Below are 22,142 nucleotides of genomic sequence, written 5' to 3' on the forward strand. Positions count from 1 at the left end.
TTCCCTCACAGCTAGTTTATACAGTCATTATTACACTGTTAACACTATCTGACAGTCCTCTGATACATCCTGGATGGTTTCAGTGTTGCCAGTGCTCCTGCAAGCACGTACACATCAGGGCTTCACTGGTTGGATGATCAGTCACAACTGGACATTGTGTAATGAAATGCTCATGTACAAAATCAACTGTTGGATTCCTCCAGTTCTGTTCTATTAATGAAGTGGTCTAAAAATAATACATGATGGCCAGTAATTGTATTTGTTGCATCCCCCTATGTCTAACCCTGCTGTGGGACATGGGTATGTGGGGGGAGAGGCAGGGCTGGCTCAGGGAGAGGCAGGGCTGGCTGAGGGAGAGGCAGGGCTGGCTCAGGGAGAGGCAGGGCTGCCTCAGGGAGAGGCAGGGCTGGCTCAGGGAGAGGCAGGGCTGGCTCAGGGAGAGGCAGGGCTGGCTCAGGGAGAGGCAGGGCTGGCTCAGGGAGAGGCAGGGCTGGCTGAGGGAGAGGCAGGGCTGGCTCAGGGAGAGGCAGGGCTGGCTCAGGGAGAGGCAGGGCTGGCTCAGGGAGAGGGGGGGAGTGGGCAGTATATCTACCACTTAATATCTAACACTTAATATCTACCACAAAAATTCCATGATGTTGTCTTTGTTCGTCAGGAGGGTATTCCACATAATACAAACAAATAATATATGTGCATATTTGAATTGAAACCAACTTTCAATAAATATCATTCAGATAATTAATATTTTCAGTGCAGCATTTAATTACCTTGAAAACTAAACAGCACAGCAACAACATTAAGTGTGAGACAACTCAGCAAGCAATTCTTAAACTTTAGATGATGCGTTCTGCTGTGCCAGTGCTCTGGGCTGAGTGAGTGGGCTCTGTGGTGGAGTGTGCCTGACTCTGTAGGAATATGTCTGATATTTAGTTGACGTGATTACGCAGAGGAACAACCGAATATCAAACATATCACACAGCCTCTGGCAGAGTGCAGACCCAGCAGACGAACGTCCACATCGGCCCTGTGACGTGGGAGAGACCCAGAGAGCTGCACGAGGAACGGCAGGGTTCAACTGAGAGCAGAGATATAGATCTGGAAAAAAAATGAAATTCTAATTCCAAGTCTGTCCTTATCAAGCACACCTCCTCAACCCAGCGGTCGAGGAATATGTTACAATCTGCTCACATTTCAACCAAGCTAATTAGACTGAGGTGGTTTGTATTTAGCTCCTTCCCATACTGACACCTTTTCAGATCTCCTGAAGGGTACAAGACCGATGGGTAGAGGACAGACATGTTTATATCTGATAAACCAATCCCACAGTTGAAGCAATACCTAAATATTATTATATATAATATAATTATGATATATTATACTCACATGGGAACCATGCTGCAGCTGCAGAGGTCTTCCTCTCCTGTCAGGAGTCCTGCAGACCCATCTCATGAACGGAGTCAGGAGTCCCCAATGATCTGACCTTCTGCCGTTGTGTAACATCTCTGGTTGTGGAGTTGTAGGTGTTTACGGGGAAGTGAGCGGATTTGTATGTGATGTGAGCAAAGTTGTGTTTTCTGTGGTGAGTATGTGGTGAGTAGAGGTTTGAGAGAAGGTGTATGTGAGTGTGTGTGTGAACAAGTCTCAAACGGGACGTGGTATTTATACACCCCTGTGAGTTTGGAGGCACACACAGATCATTCAGTGTAATTAGAGATGTATTGATTTATTCCTGTAGCCTGCGGTCTTTCCTCCCTACATTAATCTGATCAATAGATGTGATTATCATCCAGCCGTGATGTCCCCCACTCTCACAGTCACCGAGAAGAAAGCTGATGCTTTCAAAACTTGATCAGTAATAGTGTTAATATACAGTGGTAGGAGTTCTACTAAACTACAATATGTGCTCTAAGACAACAGCAGTCATGGCCAGGCCTGTCACCTGTTTGTGAGTTTCAGTGTCCAACCACAGGTGTTTATCATCGGCTTTGGGACATTTAAATATTATTATTAGGGCAAAACGGACTCAAATAATTGTGTGTCTGAAGCTTGGCTATCTCTTGTAGCTGAGGACCCCTCATGGACACACTCTTTAGCTTTGAAGTGGTTTCAATAAAAGTATTTTACTGTGCTCAGAATCACAATTCCTGTAAGAAAATAAACGTTCCTTATTTTCAGATGTTGGTCATCAGTCTGTCATTCCCTATACTGCTCTTGTTCCTCATGTTCCTGTGTTTGTCTTTGGTGTGTTCATCATGCTTGTGTGTTCATCATGCTTGTGTGTTTGGCACTTTTGTGAACACCACCTGGTAAAGTTTCATTTCACAGCCTTAAGGCCCGACACCACAGCCTTAAGGCCCGACACCACAGCCTTAAACAAACATCCTGTTTGGGTTTCAGTACTCTGTGGAGATGACCTCTGATCACAGCTGCCTGCCAAGGTCACCTCTCATCATTAACACAGTTCCCTTGGACATGATGAGAAAGTGGTAAAGTGTGTCTGAGTGTGTGTGTGTGTGCCAAGACAGCAGCAGACCATGTGCTGAACATATTTGTCAGCATGATATGGGAGCACTTCTTGTGAACTCTCTCTTGACCTCCAGGATTCAGCCAGAAGCTAACATAACCACAGCAAACCACAGCAGCACATCTAACTTCACTGTCTCTCTGCTTCTCCCTCCCCCCCTACTGCACCGTGTGGACCCCCTCCCTCCCCCCCTACTGCACCGTGTGGACCCCCTCCCTCCCCCCCCTACTGCACCGTGTGGACCCCCTCCCTCCCCCCCTACTGCACCGTGTGGACCCCCTCCCTCCCCCCCTACTGCACCGTGTGGACCTCTCCCTTTCTCTGCCCCCCCCTCCCTCCCCCCTACTGCACCGTGTGGACCTCTCCCTTTCTCTGCCCCCCCTCCCTCCCCCCCTACTGCACCGTGTGGGCCTCTCCCTTTCTCTGCCTCCCCTCCCTCCCCGCTTCCCCCTCCCCCCCCCCACACTCATCCACTGGGCTCCACAGATGACAATGCCCCCGCCGGCTCACAATTAGTCCTGTGCCATCGGACGCCCAGCATTCCGCCCCAGCGAGCCTTCAAGGTCGCCACGGAGTGGATCTGAGTGAGGGCAGAGGGCCTGTGTCCTCAACCCTGCATCCCACTAAGGGAACGCTGTTGGTCATGTGACACAGTTACCTAACAACACACGAACACACTGAAATAAAATAGGATAATATACTATGACACCAAACATATGTTGTCACAGTGAGATGTGGCTCACAGAAATGAAGCAAGATGAGGGTTTATGTTTATGATGTTTAAGGGGCAGTTCTGATTATGTCTGTTTTGCCGTACATTTACTTCATGTTTTCATTGCTTAACCCCTTAACAAGCACACACACAAACACACATGCACAGACACACACACAAAGAGGCATTGAGTAACTGTTATTAACCTTGTCTTAATGACCCTGCCTGAGGGGTCTGTGTGTGTGAGTGTGTGATTCTAACATATGTATCCACCAACAGTATTGACCAATCCCAGAGCCCAGAGTCTCCCTGTCGTTCCTCATCATCTTCACTCTGGCACCCTGGTGAGGCGGGGTCCACCAAAACACTGACCAATCGAAGGCCTTAGATTAAACCAGCTGTTTGTTAGTTGAAGTCTAATTCAGATTTATCTTTTTTTGGCTCAGAACTGTGTAAGTGTGTGTACTGCGTCTGTATAAAACCATGAAACGATGAATTGTTGTGTGCTGAAAATATCAATTTCAAATTTGCATGATTCGCAGTCTTTAAGAGGCTATGCACTGGTTATGTATGTGTGTATTTAGGGTGAGTGTTAACTGACAAACCAAAAAGTAAATTCAAAGTAAAGGGACAACAGGGTAATACGGAATGAAAAATAACTAAAACATGTTATCTTTCCACTGCTTTAATGTGACAAAAAATAACCTTCAGAATTCTTTTAAAATATAAAATTAAAAGTTCCAATCAGGTTATCATCAAAATACATTAAATAATCTAGAGGTTCAAAAGATGATTTAATAACAAATTATATATTACACAAGCAGCCTCCCAAACCCACAATAATTTCATCTTTTCACCTTGCTTCTCTTTCTGTTGTTCTGGGGGCTATGGTTTTGGTGCATCTGGTTTTGGTGCATCTGGTTTTGGTGCATCTGGTTTTGGTGCATCTGGTTTTGGTGCTTCTGGTTTTGGTGGTTCTGGTTGTGGTGCTTCTGGTTGTGGTGCTTCTTTAACGTCAAGTTCTTTAGGGTTCTCCTTAGGAACCACAGTTCCACACAGTTTCCTGAACAGATTTCAAATAAATGAAAGTTTGAAAAGGTGTGCGATGGACTGAAACAATCTTTGTAGTGTGAAGGAATGGATGTGACTGGGAATCTGGTGTACTTTATAAAAGCAAATCTGCTAAATGATTAAAATGTAAGAATGTAAGTGTCTACCTGGCTTCATCGGAGTCATTTCTGACAAAGTTACACAATTTGCTGTGCTGAGTCATCTGTTTTTGGAGAGAGTTCACCTCCACCTTCCAGACAGACGTCTCCTTTTCAAACTCAGCTGCAGGAGAAGACAGACACGCATGAGACAAAATAGGAACCTTCAGTATGTGTGCAAAACAAAGTGTGTAAATATTAATATGTCTGTACTGCCCCAATGTCTGTACTGTCAGCCATGACGGAGGCATATATATTTATTTATTTTACTTATAACATTTTTATACGTTTCTTGCACCGAGCAAAATGGGATAATTTAATGCAACTAAAGAGATGTAATGACCAAGTCATCCACCAGGTGTCTCCTTCCCCCTCTAAAGCACTGCCAGACCTAACCGTGGGAGAAGTTGAACCCTGTCACAGTTGAAGGCAGTGAAGAAAAGAGCAGGTTTGCCCCTGTTATCCTGAACTGTATTGTACCGGTTAGGGTAGGACAAATACTCTGAATAAGAAACAGGATGTTTTGGGCTCCAGGACTCACCAAAAACTTCAGCTTGTTGTGATTTGATGAAAGCAACCTCATCAGCCATGTTTTTCTGTGAGTTAAAGCAACAGTCAAGAATGTCCAGTCAATCTGATATAAGATTAAAGACTAAATGAAAGACTTAAACTAAACAGTACCAATTACAGGCAACAGAATGATTCAGTTTGGTTTGGGAAGCAGTGAAGCTACAATACAAGGGAGAGGAAATACAAGAGAACTGACAACACATTTCTCATCCTCCTGAACCTCTTTTACAGGAAGGCCTGTTCCATGGCTCCCCCCTCACCTTCTCTCCTGTGCATGTCTCTAGCTTGCTCTTCCAGATCTCCTCGGTGGCCTTAACTCGATTGACTTCCGGATCCAGCACGTTCATCTGAGCATTGCTTTTGTCTAGCAGGTTGTGGATTCGGATGATCTCGTGTTGATTCTCCATCAGTATGTCTCTTGTCATCTGCAGTTTCACTAGCTGAAACTGCACTTTAGTCTGCAACTCGTCCTCTTCTTTCCTCCGTAGGAAGATGATGACCAGCATGGCAGCGCACACCAGCCCGGAGCCACCCAGGACCCCCCCATGCAGCCTCATATCCGCTCTGGAGTGACAAAGGTGTGTTTACCGTCTATAAATAACTGGTTCCGTAAGAGCTCGTTCCGATGCACCGAGGGTGTAGTGTCAGTGTGTGCACCCTCACAACACATCCACAGGTATTCACATTCAACAAATGTATTTATTTTTCTTCAGAGAAAGTGTTTACCTGTGATCCTTCCACTCCTGCTTAGTACAGGTGATCTACTGATTGTCAGTTTCCTGGTGCTGGATCTCTCCTCCCCTTCCCCCCCTCCTCCTGTCCTTCCTGGAGACACTCCTCTTTCTGCAACATTAAAGTCACCATCAGTGTCACTAACAGACTGAAACTGGAGATCTTCCTGTGTGTGTGTGTGTGAAAGATAGACTGAAAGAGAGAGATTCACTGGAAGGCTAAACTCAGTCACGCCCACTTGTAATGGATTACAAAACCTGTTCGGTTTTGAAAGGGCAAAGATGTTTCATGCAAAAACCTGGTCAAACCTGCTAAACAGCATTTCCTTTTGGGTGTGTGTCTTATTACATTACATTAGTCTTATTACATTACATTAGTTATTAGTCTTATTATAATTAATGTAATAAGACACACACCCAATAATAAGAATTCAAATTCGGTTTATTATCCTGTTGGCTTTCAGGCAGACTTTACATTGTTTGTTAGAGAGACAGAGACAAATAGAAAAACGCGAAAGCCGAAGGGGATGGGCGGGGCTACGTAAACAAGGAAGTAGCCTTTGCTTGGCAAACCTAGCAGGTTACAGGTACACACACCACATTCAGGATCTCTAAGAGGGGTTGCGGATCTACAGTCAGGAACGCAGTCCTTCCACCCAGACACATCTGCTTGGTACAGAGAAACTGCAAAGTTCAAGACCTGATTAGGCAGAATAGAAAACTCTGGAACTTGGTATTTGCAGGGGATCTCCCTCTCTTTCCTGCTCTGTGCCAGTCTTGGTTCAAGCATGAAGCTGCTGTCTGTCTTGCTGTTCCTGAGCGTGAGCGGGATGGGGTGGTTAATGTTCGAGGCCATCAAGCAGGAGATGAGTCTGCGGCAGCTGAGGAGCACCCTTGCACTGGGCTCTAATCAGATGAAGCAGAAGGAGGACCGCATCCACCAGATCAAGATGAAGATCACAGAGCTGAATGAGCAATTCATGCCACTCAAAAACAAAATGGACGAGCTGCAAAAAGAGAAACAAGAATCCATCAAAGTCACAGAGGAACTGGACCTGAACCTGCAGAAGTGTAATGAAGAAAAGGTATGGAAAACACACTGTCACTGGGAAAACACACTGTCACTGGGAAAACACACTGTCACTGTGTGTATTGGGGGTTAGTATTGTGTAGTGTGTCTGTACTTTTCTTTACAACTGTGAAATTGTCTGAGGGGCGGAGTATCTGAAGTGTATTATATGAGTGGGGTTGGCCAGAGGGACAGGGCTAGAATAGGGTACTCTCTCCCATGGGAGAGTGGATGATGCCACAAGAACCTGTCTGTCCCTCAGTGTTAAACAAGAACCTGTCTGTCCCTCAGTGTTAAACAAGAACCTGTCTGTCGCTCAGTGTTTAACAAGAACCTGTCTGTCCCTCAGTGTTAAACAAGAACCTGTCTGTCCCTCAGTGTTAAACAAGAACCTGTCTGTCCCTCAGTGTTAAACTCTACATAATATCCAACTAGCCACAAGTACGTACATCTCAACATTGAAGAAAGACGTCATTTTGTCTAGAAGTTACACATGTATAGTATCTCACCAAGATGTTGTGTCTTCCTTTATTTCTTTTTCACCCCCCCCCCCCCCCCCCCCCTTGTCGTTCACAGGGATCCCATGAGAAGAAGAAGACAAAGGTGACTGAGGACCTAAAGAAACTACAAGGTATGGAAGCCCAGGTGGAGGTGTTACCCTGGTTACCCTGGTGCACAAATCTCACACGTACATTTTTATTGTTTTTCCTTGAACATTTGAATGCATGACCACCTTCAAAGTGTCTCTGTTACTCCTCAGCGGATAATGAAGCAAAGAAGACGACCATGCTGGCAGAGATCCAGGGTCTGAAGCAGCACATCCTGGATCGGGACCACGCAGTGTGTGCATTTGTGGATCAAACCAACGAGGAGGGAATGTACGAGTGCACACACACACAACACACACACCATACACACAAAACACACACACACACCATATGCATGCATGCAGGGAGTCAGATAGCTGAGCGGTGAGGGAATCGGGCTAGTAATCCGAAGGTTGCCAGTTCGATTCCCGGTCATGCCAACTGACGTTGTGTCCTTGGGCAAGGCACTTCACCCTACTTGCCTCGGGGGAATGTCCCTGTACTTACTGTAAGTCGCTCTGGATAAGAGCGTCTGCTAAATGACTAAATGCAAATGCACACTCAACCTTCCAATGGACCTTCAGTCAACATATTGTTATTACTGTATTACTGTAACACACCTACACTATCCTCATCAGTTCCCAGAAGGCTTTAGGGTGGGGCAGGGGTACAGGGGTGGGGTACAGGGGTTGGCTGCAGTTTATCAACCATTAGACCACACAGTCCTTAGGAAGCTTAAATGCTTTCAACTGCAGGGAACTAAGAGGGTAAACTCTGCAGTACAGAATTAGTAGTACATCTTAGCAGGACAAAAACCACTTGACCAAAAAACCTAGCCCTAACCCACACACAGCAGGAATGTGGATCGATCCTGCTCTGCATGTGGAACTGAACCCAGTCAACACTGGAGGTCAGGATGCTGTGCTCATTAACCCTGATGGATTCTGTTTTTTGTCTTTTTACAGGAAGCTGTGTAAATTATCTGGAGCAAAATGAAGAAACCTCCTCCCCCTAAATACGACACAGAAGGACCCCCTGGGCATGTGTGCACCTAGCAGAACAACACAACAGAACTGTGGCACCCAGGATATAAACACTAACATTTATATTCCGTTAACAATCTCACTGGCAACTCTGGAAAATAAAAAACAAAATAAAAAACGTAAATGTAGAATGTGTGAAAACCCCAGAGTCAGAGTCTTGTTTATTAAGATTTCCATTCAAGTGTGTGTGTGTTTAGGGGTGTCTGGATGTGCCACCGGCTTTGCAGGTTTAGATCAACCGTTCAAGCTGCTCTCAGCTCTCACACCCTGGGGCTGTCAGAACACAGAACACACGGAGTGTCTACAACAAACTCTAAATGCCCTTGATTATTCATGGAGCAAACTTGTGAAACAAGTTGCAGAACAAAGTATAATTCTAAAATGATCCTACATTTGGAATGGATTTCCATACCTTTGGCTTGCTTACTGTTATTTTGTTAACCAAATTCATTTTGGTGACTGTATGTAAAGGGACGGTCTTTTCCATGCCCCACCCACTCCTCAAGTGTGACGGAGTAACATCAATGATTAACTTCATTATTAAGAAAGTTCCTGCATTTTATCCTTTGTACTCACATGTAAAGCAATGTCCTTATAGTTAAATCAATTTCCTCACAATATATATATATTTTTTTTATATATTCAAAAAGGTAAATGTTTAAGAAGGTAAACATGTATGTAATGTGCAATGGAATCAGAATCAGAATCAGAATCAGAATCAGAATCAGAATCCTTTAATGGAATGAACTCTGCATCAGGTATAATGGGTGTTGGTTTCTACCATGCTGCATTCTGCTGTGGATGAGTTGACAGACAGGTTCAGTCACTTCTGGGTCACACTCTTTGTTTGTAAATGGTTTTCCCCTGCTGGTTGAGTTCTGTTATGTTCTGCATTCTCTCCTGGTCCAGAAGGCCCCGCAGGGCTGCCTTGCGCACCTAAACAACACAACAACACATCACACAACCGTAGGACACTGCTGGAATTAATAACTATCATCCTTAAAGCTGCAATAGATGATAGATACATTGTCAAATAAATTCCAGTATGAGAATCAGCCAGACCAAACATCGAAGCTGAATCCCTCTATGCCCTTCACTCCCTCATCATCTGGGCCCCACACACAGCTTAGAAAAGGAGGTCTAGTTGCACACAGTCACACAGATGTGAGATATGACAGAACCAGTTTTGACTGCATTCCACATTAACCTGACATGCTAGATTTGCTCCTCCTTGCTCTTACCAATGTAAGTGCAGTCTTTCCCAGCAGGGTCTCTGTCTGCTGCGTCAGCTCTCTCAGTCTGAGAGCCGTAGTATAGCCAGCCTGGGGGGCACATTCAAACTTTGCCTTCAACACAGCCCCTTGAATACTGCAGGGGGAAACAGATAGACACTCAGAGACAGAGAGAGAGAGGGGTGGGAGGGAGGGAGAGAGGGGGGGGAGGGGGGAGAGCGGGAGAGGGGTGGGGGGGGGGAGCGGGAGAGTGCGGGAGTGAGAGAGGGATTGGGGGAGAAAGGGACAGGGGTGGGGGGGAGAGAGGGAGAGGGGCTGGGGGGAGAGAGGGAGAGGGGCGGGGGGGGAGAGCGGGAGAGGGGCTGGGGGGAGAGAGGGATAGGGGGAGAGAGGTAGAGGGTAGGGGGGAGAGAGGGGGAGAGGGGAGGGGGGAGAGAGGGAGAGGGGGAGAGGGGAGGTGGGGGAACTAAAGACAGAGACAAATATGAGGAACACTGTTGTGAATACTTATGAATAATGACAAACCTATCAAGTTCTGCAATGCGGTCAGCCAAGTCTTCATCCTTCTATAAAACATTGAAAATGACAAGTTCAATGAATTTGCATATTCACAGAACTAGGTTTATTAAGTATCATAAATCAGCCTTAGTCCCCTCCATCCCCACCCACCATCCACCTTGGGGACCTCCCAGGACCTCTGACACAATCTGAGCACTGATCATGTGGCTTATGTTGCCCCACAATCAACTACCACTTGGCTTCTTTGACATCTTAACTCCAGGTCAGACATAGGGTCTTAGTGCCAGTCCTACACAACTTAAGCCACAACTATGGAAGCAAATCAGTGACATCATGTTTTACATTTTAAAAGTAAAAAAGTCCAAAGTTTTTGGATCTGAATTTCACCATTTGAATTTGAGAAGCCAGGATTTTGTTCTATTTGAATTTCTAAACCTCAAATTTTAATTTTCATTACATTTTTGGGATCTCAATTTTACAGTTCGAATTTGAGCTTCCTGAATTTCCGAACCATGAATTTTTGGATCTGTTTTACATTTTAAAGAGGGGAATTCAAAACCAACAAATTCGGTGGTTTTTAAGTTTCAATATTAAGTATTCAATGCCTTTCAAATTCAAAACATGTCACTGATTTTCTTCCATACACAACTCACCTTAATTCTGTCCCTTTCCCCTTGCACAAGTTTGTTATTAGAACGCCATCTTTCACATCCAAACATCATGTCAATGTGTATAAAACTATTTTAAAACGTGTATTTCTGTATGGTTTGTTCTAGTCAGTAAGAAGCTGTAAGAGTCGTTATCAGAGGATGGCCGGTGTCCGTGTTGGCATGGAAACCAAAGTAGCCGGAAGTAGCTGAAATCAGTAAACCCATACAGAGAATGTCTACAGTAATATAGACTGCCCATAGCCATGCGTCAACTGAGGCGGTCAGAAAGCTAGGAGATCAAGTGGTTCATGTGTGTCGAAATAGTTCAAGCAAAGCCGAGCGGGAGACTTAAATCAGAGCCAAGAAGTTGAATTTGCACCATGTTTAATATTTTTCAATATCGGATAGCTGCACGTTAGCATTGCTAGCTAGCACGAAATCTCTCAGTAGCCTACTTAAACGGACGACGTGTACTAGATGGCAGAAAATGAATTTAGATGCTACAACTATTTTGCTACCACCCTTCGACTGTGATAACATTGAAAAAAAGATTAAACATGGTGCAAATTTAATTTATTTGGTGCAAATGTAACTTATTTAACTTCGAACAGTGTCGTCATACTGCTGTTTCTGAATCTGTCATCTCTTCACATGACACAAAATACGTCACCGTCACGTGTCGTACAGAAAGTAGACTAATGATGTCCTCTAAAAGTCATTCTACCGGCGAAGTCGGCAAACAAACAAAGAACATACCAGTCTCTGAATTATCATATGGAACGGGTATGCTTTAGGATATTGTTGATACATTAGTTAGGGCTTGCTGGACACATTTCTATAAACATGGCTTGTCCTGTTGTATTGTTAACATTTTAACTATAGCTCGTTAGCTAGCTAGCGCACTACGCACGTAGCCTAGGCTCTGGGCTTGGCTAGTAGTTCAGGAGCTTGCCTACGCCGATTCAGTTCTGAATTGTAGATTCACAACACGCTGACACGCATAGTTATTTTACAATTTTTACAAACAGAAGTATATATTGATAATATTTCTGAAGTAGTAAAACAACTGGCTAGCTAGCTAGCATATTCAGAAATCCCCTGTCGTCATGATGCGAACCGGTGTGCACATTGTGAGAAGTCTCTGCCGCGCACCTCAGGCCATCAGCAACAACATCACACCGTTTTCGTCTACCGGAATGGTCCAGCTAGCTGCCCAGAGGACTTCCTTTATCCGCTGCCGTAGCATGGCGGTAGGTCATCCACATTAGATCATGACAGACGGTGTGTTGGTCAGTCTGCTGTTTCACGCAACGTTTCTCTCGTGGTGCTTAGCTAGCCCTGCTGTACAGCTTTACATGATGCAGCATTATTGATGCCCACTGTTCTGTTTACCAGTTTTATAATGTGTCTGTTTGGCCGTCAGGTGTTGCCCTGGCCATTCTCTTCCCAACCCAGAGACTTCAGCTTGCCCAACTCGTCCTGGGGCTCTGAGATGAGGCAGCAGTATGAACACTACAACAGCCAGTGTGAGGAAATGACAGAGGAAGGAGAGAAAAAGAGAGGGCCTTGGAGAAGACTGCCTAGTTATAACCGCTCCCTCAAGTTTGCAACTGGTATTTGTAATCCCCCACAGTATCTTAAACTTTTTAAATTTTCACTTCAGCAGATGCATTTATCCAAAGTGACATACAAATAATATAATCTAGTAAATGCACCACACTATCAAGGACTAGGAATGCAGTACAGTGTCTCCATCAACACAATCTCAGGTATAACAACCAAGTATCAGGGGGTGTCAGATGGCCGAGCGGTTAGGGAGTCGGGCTATTAATCAAAAAGGGGTTGGGTTGATTCCCGGCCGTGCCAAATTACGTTGTGTCCTTGGGCAAGGCACTTCACCCTACTTGCCTCGGGGAGAATGTCCCTGTACTTACTGTAAGTCGCACTGGATAAGAGCCTCTGCTAAATGACCGAATGTAAATGTTTGGTGATAGGATTGGAGGGACTGTTTGAATGTGTCAACACCACTGTCTTGGCTAAATGACCGAATGTAAATGTTTGGTGATAGGATTGGAGGGACTGTTTGAATGTGCCAACACCACTGTCTTGGCTAAATGACCGAATGTAAATGTTTGGTGATAGGATTGGAGGGACTGTTTGAATGTGTCAACACCACTGTCTTGCCGTTGGCAAGTTTCATTTGACTGTGGGATCATTGTGCTCTGTTGCATAGGTGGAGTGTATCTGAGTAAAATAATCCAGTCCAAGGCTCGCCTCTTCACCAGGAACATCAGGGAACAGGGAGCAGCGTTTGAGTACGTCATGTTTGTCAACAAAGAAGAGCAGAAGTGTGTGTGTGTGTTCCAGGCTGGACATCTGCTGGAAGGGCCTCCAGGGTAAACCATCAAAAAAGATGTGCTTGCATCACCGCCCACTGTGCTGCTGGCTGGCCCATGTTGACGAGTGTGTGTGTTATTCCAGGCATGTCCATGGGGGGGCGATAGCCACTATGATTGACACGGTGATAGGGACCCATTCCACCTACCTCTCTGGACCAGTCATGACTGCTAACCTTAACATCAACTACCGCAGGTACAGTACAGGCAGTTCTGGAACTCTCTAGACCCCACACATCATTCAGCAGCTCATGATGGAGGTTTCACAAGATCTTTTCTCAAAATTAAGAAATTATTTGAGAATTATTTTAAGTGTATTACTATTATTATTATTAATCGTAAGACTTAATGAAATGACACTTGTTTCTTTGTCCAAAGCCCCATCCCATTGGGCAGCACAGTATTACTCCACTGCTCATTGGATAAAAAAGAAGGGAGGAAAACGTTTGTGACCTGTCAGGTGACCAGCACAGACGGCTCCAGACTACACACAGAGGCCACAGGTAACTCTCACACCAGCCCAGGCACAGCCATGTGCACAGGTTACACTAGCCCAGGCTAGGGAACAGCACAGCCATGTGCACAGGTTACACTAGCCCAGGCTAGGGAACAGCACAGCCATGTGCACAGGTTACACTAGCCCAGGCTAGGGAACAGCACAGCCATGTGCACAGGTTACACTAGCCCAGGCTAGGGAACAGCACAGCCACGTGCACAGGTTACACTAGCCCAGGCTAGGGAACAGCACAGCCATGTGCACAGGTTACACTAGCCCAGGCTAGGGAACAGCACAGCCACGTGCACAGGTTACACTCTCACACTAGCCCAGGCTAGGGAACAGCACAGCCACGTGCACAGGTTACACTAGCCCAGGCTAGGGAACAGCACAGCCACGTGCACAGGTTACACTAGCCCAGGCTAGGGAACAGTACAGCCACGTGCACAGGTTACACTCTCACACTAGCCCAGGCTAGGGAACAGTACAGCCATGTGTTTGAAGAAGTCTGTGAGCTGATAAACAGTTGGTCCACGATGCAGTCGTGTCTCACATAATTTCTCCCCAACCTTCTTTCTCAGGATTGTTTCTTTCGATCAACGTTGGCCACATTTTGGGAGTGTGACGCGCCAACTAGCAACCAACTAGCAACCAACTACATTTTACATTTACATTTATTCATTTAGCAGATGCTCTTATCCAGAGCGACTTACAGTAAGTACAGGGACATTCCCCCGAGGCAAGTAGGGTGAAGTGCCTTGCCCAAGGACACAACGTCAGTTGGCATGACCGGGAATCGAACTGGCAACCTTCGGATTACTAGCCCGATTCCCTCACCGCTCAGCCACCTGACTCCAACTAGCAACCAACTAGCAACCAACTAGCAACCAACCAATCAAAATGAGTAATAAGATGACAGAAACACAGTTGTCAAACTGTGTGTGTGCGTGTGCGCGTGTGTGTGCATGTGCCAGTCTTCCTACCTCTGATTTGCTTGAGTTGCATTCTGGGAATTTTCAGATGTGGAACCTTTCCATGGTATTTTCCGGACGTTAGGGGGAATTAATGTGGAATTATTTATTTAGTCACATATTGCAGTTTCCATGTCCCTATACAGACATAAATAATCAGTATTGGTTTGATTGAACAGGTTTTAAAGTATATAATTGGATGATAATATATTATTAACCCTCCACAAATAGCAGGATGAAGCTAAAAACTTAAATTCCTGTATGACAACAAACACGTACTACTGATAAAAGCATAAGATAGCAAGTTAGAAACTAAAAGGTTATTTACAATTTTCACATGAATTCCCATGAGATGGGGCTGTTTTCATTATGCCAATAGCACTTAAATTACACTATTTTTTGTATTTTTCAACTAAATCAAATATTACTGTTACAATAGAAAACTTTTACTGTCATTAGCAAGGTATTAATTTATGTGCACTGAACTCAACGGAAATAATAGCACTTAAATTATATTTTGTTATTTCAAATCCCATGGATTTTTTGGGGGGGAAAATGTCTTTTTCTGGATATTATCCACCACTTAACAATCTTACTGCTGACCCAGAGTATTCTGTAAATCTTTCAAATACATCAGACATGCTCCATATTAAATGAGTAACTTGTCAACTTCTCAGTTCAGAGTGATGGACTATGTAGGGTGATCTACCTCACACAAGGCCTTGCCTACAATGTTTAGGCTTACATTTCTTTATTTAAGCCTAAAATGTTTTTTAATATATTTTTTTTAGTGAAAGCTTTTGCTGCATTTAAAGTTGAACTGAACAAACAAATGTTCAGGCTGCCTTACCTTTTCCACCCTTACAAACATGAAAACACTCACCCCTGAATGGGTTGATATTTAATGAACACATTTATTTATTTTAAATGCATCTCTATGTCTATAAAAAAATATATTTCATATATTACTGTGATTAAGTTGGTCTTTTGGAATTGAAAAGTTATACTAATAACATGTGAGCATGTCTTTAATAAACCCTTTAATGTGGGTTCAGTGGCGTGTCTGTTCTCTCTCTCTGAGTCCCACTCTTCGTTGAATGAATCTCTTCCAGTAGGTAAGACGTGACAGTGGGCTGTTTTGTTACGGTAAGGAGTGACACATGGTCCACCTCAGAGACCCCCAGGACCTCGAGGAACCTCTGAGAACCACAGTGTTCTTGTCTGTCGGATGGGTTCCAGAGGCACAAGAACCAGAACACTGGTTAATAACTCTGTCACATGGAAAATCAAGTGTAGCTGGAAAATATCGGTCTCTTATCTACATCACCATCACCTTTAGACTTGTGCTCAGCTTCCCTTAGTTTTCTCCAGTGCTCACATATGCCATCACACTCAGTCCTTCCCTCCCAGCCCCTAGCCTTCCATGCTGCTCATTGTGGTAGGCTGGTGTGGTTTCTGAGTTTATCTAGCTGCTAAGGGCTTATCTCACCCTGGGCCCCTCGCATCTCTGGCCTCATTAGAAGGCGGGCCTGAGAGGGTTTTGTGTGTGCGTGTTTGTGTGGTGTATGTAGGACACTAACAAAATGGCAGTGGGTTTTCCGGGGAATAGGATGTGGTGCGGACAGCTGTTCAGGTGTGGTCACTGAGGCGTTAATGGAGTAGGGAGAGAGGGGGGGGGGTGAGATTTTTCTTGTCATTGATTTTATTAAAGCCACCTAAACGAAAACCTGTATACTAGTATTGAAGTATTAAATTAGTAGTAAAACTATATGTAGACACATGATTCCCTTGGAGGTCTCGAGTTTCAACAAATGTGTATGTGGGGCCAGGAAGAAAGGAAGGGATGCCTGAAAAATACGATTATATACAGTAGATTTATGGTGCACCTCTTTCCTCATAAGTTTTGCCAGATGTTTGTTTACTTGTCTTTGCTCACATTACTCACATACGTAGGCCTGCACAATGATGATGTAAGAGGCACCATACGGAAGGAATAATCGTGTAAGAATAGACCGCCGGTCAGGAATAATTTCATCAAAGGGCCTGCCGCCATCAGTTACCTGAGCAGGGCAATCTGCGCGGCCTACTATGTTGCGTCATTGTTTTTGGTCTACAGTATCGTTTGCCCAATGAAACGTAGTTTACACCGGGCGTTTTTGTATTACTCATTTATCTATACTTTCATGTTACTTGCAACTTACCCCACTGATTTATTTAGTCGTTTTGGAATCCTATAAACTTCTAAAACTACTAAATCAATTATTGGATTATATTTCTCAACAGATTTTTCCGTGCAAACACAATCCGTTTCCACAAACAAACGGCTGCGAGTTATTACATAATCCCTGGTGACATAACCGGGAGCTTGCAACCTCGGGACACAGGGCGCAAAGAGCGCGGGGGTAAAACCGGAGCAAACGGCATTCGCGCGCACGGTGTATGTGCTGTCGGCTGATGAGTGTGTGTGGTCGCGCGGTGCGTGCTTAACGCACCTTATTCTCATGCTTCGGATAAATGAAAATGAAAAAACAATGTGCTGTAACTACTGTAAAGAAAACTAAAGGAATGATAAGGACCACGTTTTTAAAGAGACTTAAAATGAGAAACATGTTTTCAAACCCGATGGGTAAGCAACAGCTCACCGTTGAGACGTGATGGCAGTAAACTTTATTAAGCGTCTGCGCCGGCCGGGACGCGAGAACAGCAGGTACATTCGTTTTGGAGTAAAACTCTCAGAATTTAAACCGAAATTTGCAGTATTTCCAGTTAAATTTAATCTACGCTTGTGTACGCGTGTTGAAGTGCGTGTGTAGGTTAGAGACTTGTGTTTATTTTGGAAGGAGAGTATGGATTATGAGGAACCTGAATCACCTGATCCCACAGCAGTCATCAAAAGAGGTAAGTTTCCAATCAAATAATGTTTGATATTGATTGCCTCTGTCTCTCTCTCTCTCTCTCTCTCTCTCTCTCTCTCTCTCTCTCTCTCTCTCTCTCTCTCTCTCTCTCTCTCTCTCTCTCTCTCTCTCTCTCTCTCTCTCTCTCTCTCTCTCTCTCTCTCTCTCTCACACACACACACACACACACACACACACACACACACACACACAAACACTCACACATGGACACACACATCTTAACCTGGTCCCATATATATTAATTTATTTCTGTTGTCATCCTAGGTGCTCAGGTGATATCCTCTGTACATTCTGTCACAGAATGTACCTGTGTACGTGGGACAGTACTCCTGTACCTGTGTAGTTAGGACAGTACTCTTATACCTGTGTAGCCTGGGCTGTCACAGAATGTGTGAGACCACTGAAAGATCCAGCAACGAAACAGTTGCATGTATGACTGGGCCTTCCCTTTCATTGTTTTAATACATTTCCGAGTGTCAATTTATTTCCTCATATCCTTTCCACATTTCGAGCATGCTTCATCTCAATCTTATCTCCCTGTTTCCCTCATGTGCAGGCGTCTATCTTCAGCTCCCACTTGCTGCTTATCTAACTCCCCTTATCTCCGTACTGGGTTAGATCACTTAGCCCCTCCGCAAAACTCCCTCTCTCAGGTTTGTCTCTCCCCTCCCTTGTTTCTCTTCCAATCTCCTTCTTCTCCTCTCCTCATTCTTCCTCTCCTTCTTCTCCTCTCCTCATTCCTCCTCTCATCAGCTCACACTCTCTTCTCCTATTTGACCTGGCAGTGTAAAAGGTGCTCTCTGTGGGTAAGAATGGCAGTAATCTGCTGTAATCCCAGGGATTAGCTGTCCATGTAGATCTGTTTTGGGCCTGCATCTTTACCCAGCCTCTTGCTGAATAAAAGGAACTAAAACCAGTGTCTCCCAGAATACATTTAGTCATTTAGCAGACGCTCTTATCCAGAGCGACTTACAGTAAGTACAGGGACATTCCCCCGAGGCAAGTAGGGTGAAGTGCCTTGCCCAAGGACACAACGTCAGTTGGCACGACCGGGAATCGAACCGGCGACTTTCTGATTACTAGCCCGATTCCCTAACCGCTCAGCCACCCGACTCCCTCCCTAGAATAGCTGTCCAGTCTCTGTCACTAAACTCCACTTACTGTACACAGCCAGTTACACATGCACAAAGACACTCCACGGTCTGGAACTCTCCATTGCTATAATAATAATAATAATAATAAGACTTTATTTATATAGCACATTTCATACAAGAATTGCAGCTCAACGTGCTGTATTGCTATGATCTGCTTTACAAGACCCATCTGTTTACAGCCTCTCTAACCTCTTATACTATCCATGAAACGTAATCTTTACTGCCAACAAAGCACTTTGTTGTCTGATTATCAACCTGTTCAAAAGAATAGAATGAAGGAGAACATTGCAGAGGAAGTGAGTGGGCTGGACGGTTAAGTCAGTTCTGGCCCAGATGAGCTTTTGATCTGGTGGAACTTTGGTATTGTGTGTGTGAGAGAGTAATATAGAAAGAGAGGTGAAATAAGGCAGTGCTAACATGAGTCAATACTCTCTCCTTCCCTCCCTCTCTCTTTCTCTCTTTCTCTCTCTCCCTCTCTCCCTCTGTCTCTCCCTCCCTCTCTCTCTCCCTCTCTCTCCATCTCTCTCTGTCTGTCTCTCTCTCTCATGAATACGGTTTCCCATGCTGCCATGTGTCTCTTTGTGTTTCTCATCATCAGGATGTTTAGGGTGTAAAGCCTTATTGTGCATGTGCCTAAATACAGCAAGCTAAGTTCAGGCAGGAAACTCAAAGCAGAGCATTATCGGCTAAGCTGGGTAATGCAATGTGATTGATAACAGCATAGCTAAAAGTATTCATGATTGAAGTGAGTTGGTGTCTGTGAGATTTAGCTGGTGCAGAAATGTTGTTTTTCATTGTTAACAAACAGGCAAATGATTTGGCCTACCAACTGCACAGCATTCAGGGGTCCTTAGAGCCATTATGTAAGAATCACTGAACAGAACAACTGTCGATTCATTAGTGAACTGTGAGATCCCGACCGGAGCATGTGTGAGATGTGTGTTTACATAACAAGACACAACCATTATTAAATATGTACCGTATACTATATATGCAATGCCCTCCACAATGTTTGAGACAAAAAATAAATCTTCAGATTTTTGTCCACACACAGTTTTGTGATTAAAGTTCCATTCTTCATAGACACTATAACCCAGCAGTGATAGACAGGAAAGAGCAGCTTCTTAAGTAACATTCCCTATTATTATTTATTAAAAATTATAATAGTAATTTACATTTTAGTTTCAACATGTAGAGACAACTCATTTATTCTTTGAGATGTTATGACTGCCTCAGGTACTGCCTCAGGTACCGGGATGTTATGACTGCCTCAGGTACTGGGATGTTATGACTTCCTCAGGTACTGGGATGTTATGACTGCCTCAGGTACTGCCTCAGGTACTGGATGTATGACTGCCTCAGGTACTGGATGTTATGACTGCCTCAGGTACTGCCTCAGGTACTGGGATGTTATGACTGCCTCAGGTACTGGGATGTTATGGCTGCCTCAGGTACTGGGATGTTATGACTGCCTCAGGTACTGCCTCAGGTACTGGGATGTTATGACTGCCTCAGGTACTGGGATGTTATGACTGCCTCAGGTACTGCCTCAGGTACTGGGATGTTATGGCTGCCTCAGGTACTGGGATGTTATGACTGCCTCAGGTGGTTCAATCATCTTCATTCATGATGTAACTGCTGATGGCAAAATAAGGAGGTGGACTTGCTCCCGGAACAGCCCAGCTGAAGAGGACTGAAGAACAGCCCAGCTGAAGAGGACTGCAGAACAGCCCAGCTGAAGAGGCCTGCAGAACAGCCCAGCTGAAGAGGACTGCAGAACAGCCCAGCTGTTAGAACAGCGAACAGAGATCCTCAGTACCTGGTGACCTTTTGTTGAAGATACGACTATGTATCAAAGGTTTTACAATTTCTACATGGTGAAACCAAAATGTATGAAAATACCCTTTAATTAAACCTGTGCACTTTGCTTCAACACATGAATGATGATAGAATAAGTGAGACAAGCCTCTACATTATCAGCTCCTCACACACTTACACAAATACTAAAGTTCTGTATCACATTGCAGTTGGCTTTAACACACACAAATGTATATGTACACAATTGTTTATCACATATAATAGTAAAATAATTCTAATATAAAAATACAGATATTTAGTTTTTTTCTGTGTTCCAGTTTTAGATTTGTAATTAAACAATTCACAAATGTTGAATGTGTACAGAGACATGGCACATGGAGTTCCTTAGAGCATGACAGAGTAAGAGTTCTGAGGGCAAAGTTTAGCAACAGATTAGAGTAAAGGAAAGACAGAGCGACCCACCAGGGTTGGAGAGATGTTCTGGAGTGTTCTGGAGGCGTTGATGGAAAGTCATTCTGTGTGAGTGAGTTTACTATGGGTACATGGACACTCCACCTTCATCAGATCTACTGCAGATTTTTGGTTTAAATTACAGGTTTTGTCGGTTGCCGTCAAAACTATACGTGTTAAGAAATGCATTTTTAGGTGTTCGTGAAGTCTGTGTGTGTCTGGATTTCCATGTGCCTTAGCAATACTCTGCTATCATCCCTGTGTTCTGCTTATGAAGCAAAACAGATTTTAACGAAGGAAAACAAAAGTGAAAAACCACAGCCGGCTTTCACAGACCCAGACAAAGACAGGCTAGCTAGCACTACCCCCCTCATTGATGCTTATCTCCTTGGCTTGCTCTCCTCACGCACGCACAACCCTGAAAATATCCCCTCATCTCGGAAACATCCTCACTCATGTGCACACCCACCTTATTTTCAGAGTTGATCACAGATGTGGGCAGTGACAGACGGAGAGGTTTGATGCTTCAGACACCGACCTACAGTACCACTGTTGTTTCTTACCTGTGTGTGTGTGTGTGTTTGTCACAGAAGCAAACAGGCACATAAACGTGTGTGTGTGTATCAGACTATGCACGCAAGTGTGTCTGCTACTCAAGAAGAGCAACTCGAGGTGCTTTCTAGCACTGCCTCTCAGTCTGAACTCTGTCACACAGTCAGGCTCTGTCACAGTCAGGCTCTGTCACACAGTCAGGCTCTGTCACAGTCAGGCTCTGTCACAGTCAGGCTCTGTCACACAGTCAGGCTCTGTCACAGTCAGGCTCTGTCACAGTCAGGCTCTGTCACACAGTCAGGCTCTGTCACAGTCAGGCTCTGTCACAGTCAGGCTCTGTCACACAGTCAGGCTCTGTCACACAGTCAGGCTCTGCCACAGTCAGGCTCTGTCACAGTCAGGCTCTGTCACAGTCAGGCTCTGTCACACAGTCAGGCTCTGTCACAGTCAGACTCTGTCACAGTCAGGCTCTGTCACACAGTCAGGCTCTGCCACAGTCAGGCTCTGTCACACAGTCAGGCTCTGTCACAGTCAGGCTCTGCCAC

The 22,142-nt window shown here is 44.7% G+C and overlaps 3 protein-coding genes across 8 annotated transcripts; 2 read left to right on the forward strand and 1 right to left on the reverse strand.

Moving 5' to 3' along the window:
* Positions 1 to 3,905: 3,905 nt before the first annotated feature.
* On the reverse strand, positions 3,906 to 5,864 carry zgc:174935 (uncharacterized protein LOC796019 homolog). Of its 2 annotated transcripts, XM_067238503.1 has the most exons (5): positions 5,741 to 5,864; positions 5,275 to 5,578; positions 4,986 to 5,040; positions 4,454 to 4,568; positions 3,906 to 4,299 (listed from the first exon to the last, which is right to left on the reverse strand). In XM_067238503.1, the coding sequence occupies exons 2-5, from the start codon at positions 5,569 to 5,571 to the stop codon at positions 4,122 to 4,124; spliced, it is 645 nt and encodes a 214-aa protein (XP_067094604.1). In that variant the 5' UTR covers positions 5,572 to 5,578; positions 5,741 to 5,864; the 3' UTR covers positions 3,906 to 4,121. The 2 variants fall into 2 exon arrangements, with proteins under 2 accessions (XP_067094604.1, XP_067094603.1); XM_067238502.1 differs by having other exon boundaries at positions 5,275 to 5,798.
* A 479-nt stretch (positions 5,865 to 6,343) lies between these two features.
* On the forward strand, positions 6,344 to 8,581 carry si:dkey-87o1.2 (uncharacterized protein LOC796684 homolog). The gene is made up of 4 exons (XM_067238625.1): positions 6,344 to 6,830; positions 7,391 to 7,445; positions 7,575 to 7,692; positions 8,367 to 8,581. Exons 1-4 carry the CDS (start codon positions 6,534 to 6,536, stop codon positions 8,395 to 8,397), a joined length of 501 nt encoding a protein of 166 aa, XP_067094726.1. The 5' UTR covers positions 6,344 to 6,533; the 3' UTR covers positions 8,398 to 8,581.
* A 2,975-nt stretch (positions 8,582 to 11,556) lies between these two features.
* On the forward strand, positions 11,557 to 15,739 carry them4 (thioesterase superfamily member 4). Of its 5 annotated transcripts, none has more exons than XM_067238046.1 (7): positions 11,557 to 12,095; positions 12,269 to 12,458; positions 13,079 to 13,241; positions 13,327 to 13,437; positions 13,620 to 13,744; positions 14,319 to 14,366; positions 14,603 to 15,739. In XM_067238046.1, exons 1-6 carry the CDS (start codon positions 11,952 to 11,954, stop codon positions 14,360 to 14,362), a joined length of 777 nt encoding a protein of 258 aa, XP_067094147.1. In that variant the 5' UTR covers positions 11,557 to 11,951; the 3' UTR covers positions 14,363 to 14,366; positions 14,603 to 15,739. The 5 variants fall into 5 exon arrangements, with proteins under 5 accessions (XP_067094147.1, XP_067094146.1, XP_067094150.1 ...); XM_067238048.1 differs by having other exon boundaries at positions 11,579 to 11,628; positions 12,003 to 12,095; positions 14,319 to 15,739; XM_067238045.1 differs by having other exon boundaries at positions 14,319 to 15,739.
* Positions 15,740 to 22,142: the final 6,403 nt, after the last annotated feature.

The sequence above is a fragment of the Osmerus mordax genome, chromosome 6 (assembly GCF_038355195.1).
Source record: "Osmerus mordax isolate fOsmMor3 chromosome 6, fOsmMor3.pri, whole genome shotgun sequence".
NCBI lineage: Eukaryota > Metazoa > Chordata > Actinopteri > Osmeriformes > Osmeridae > Osmerus > Osmerus mordax.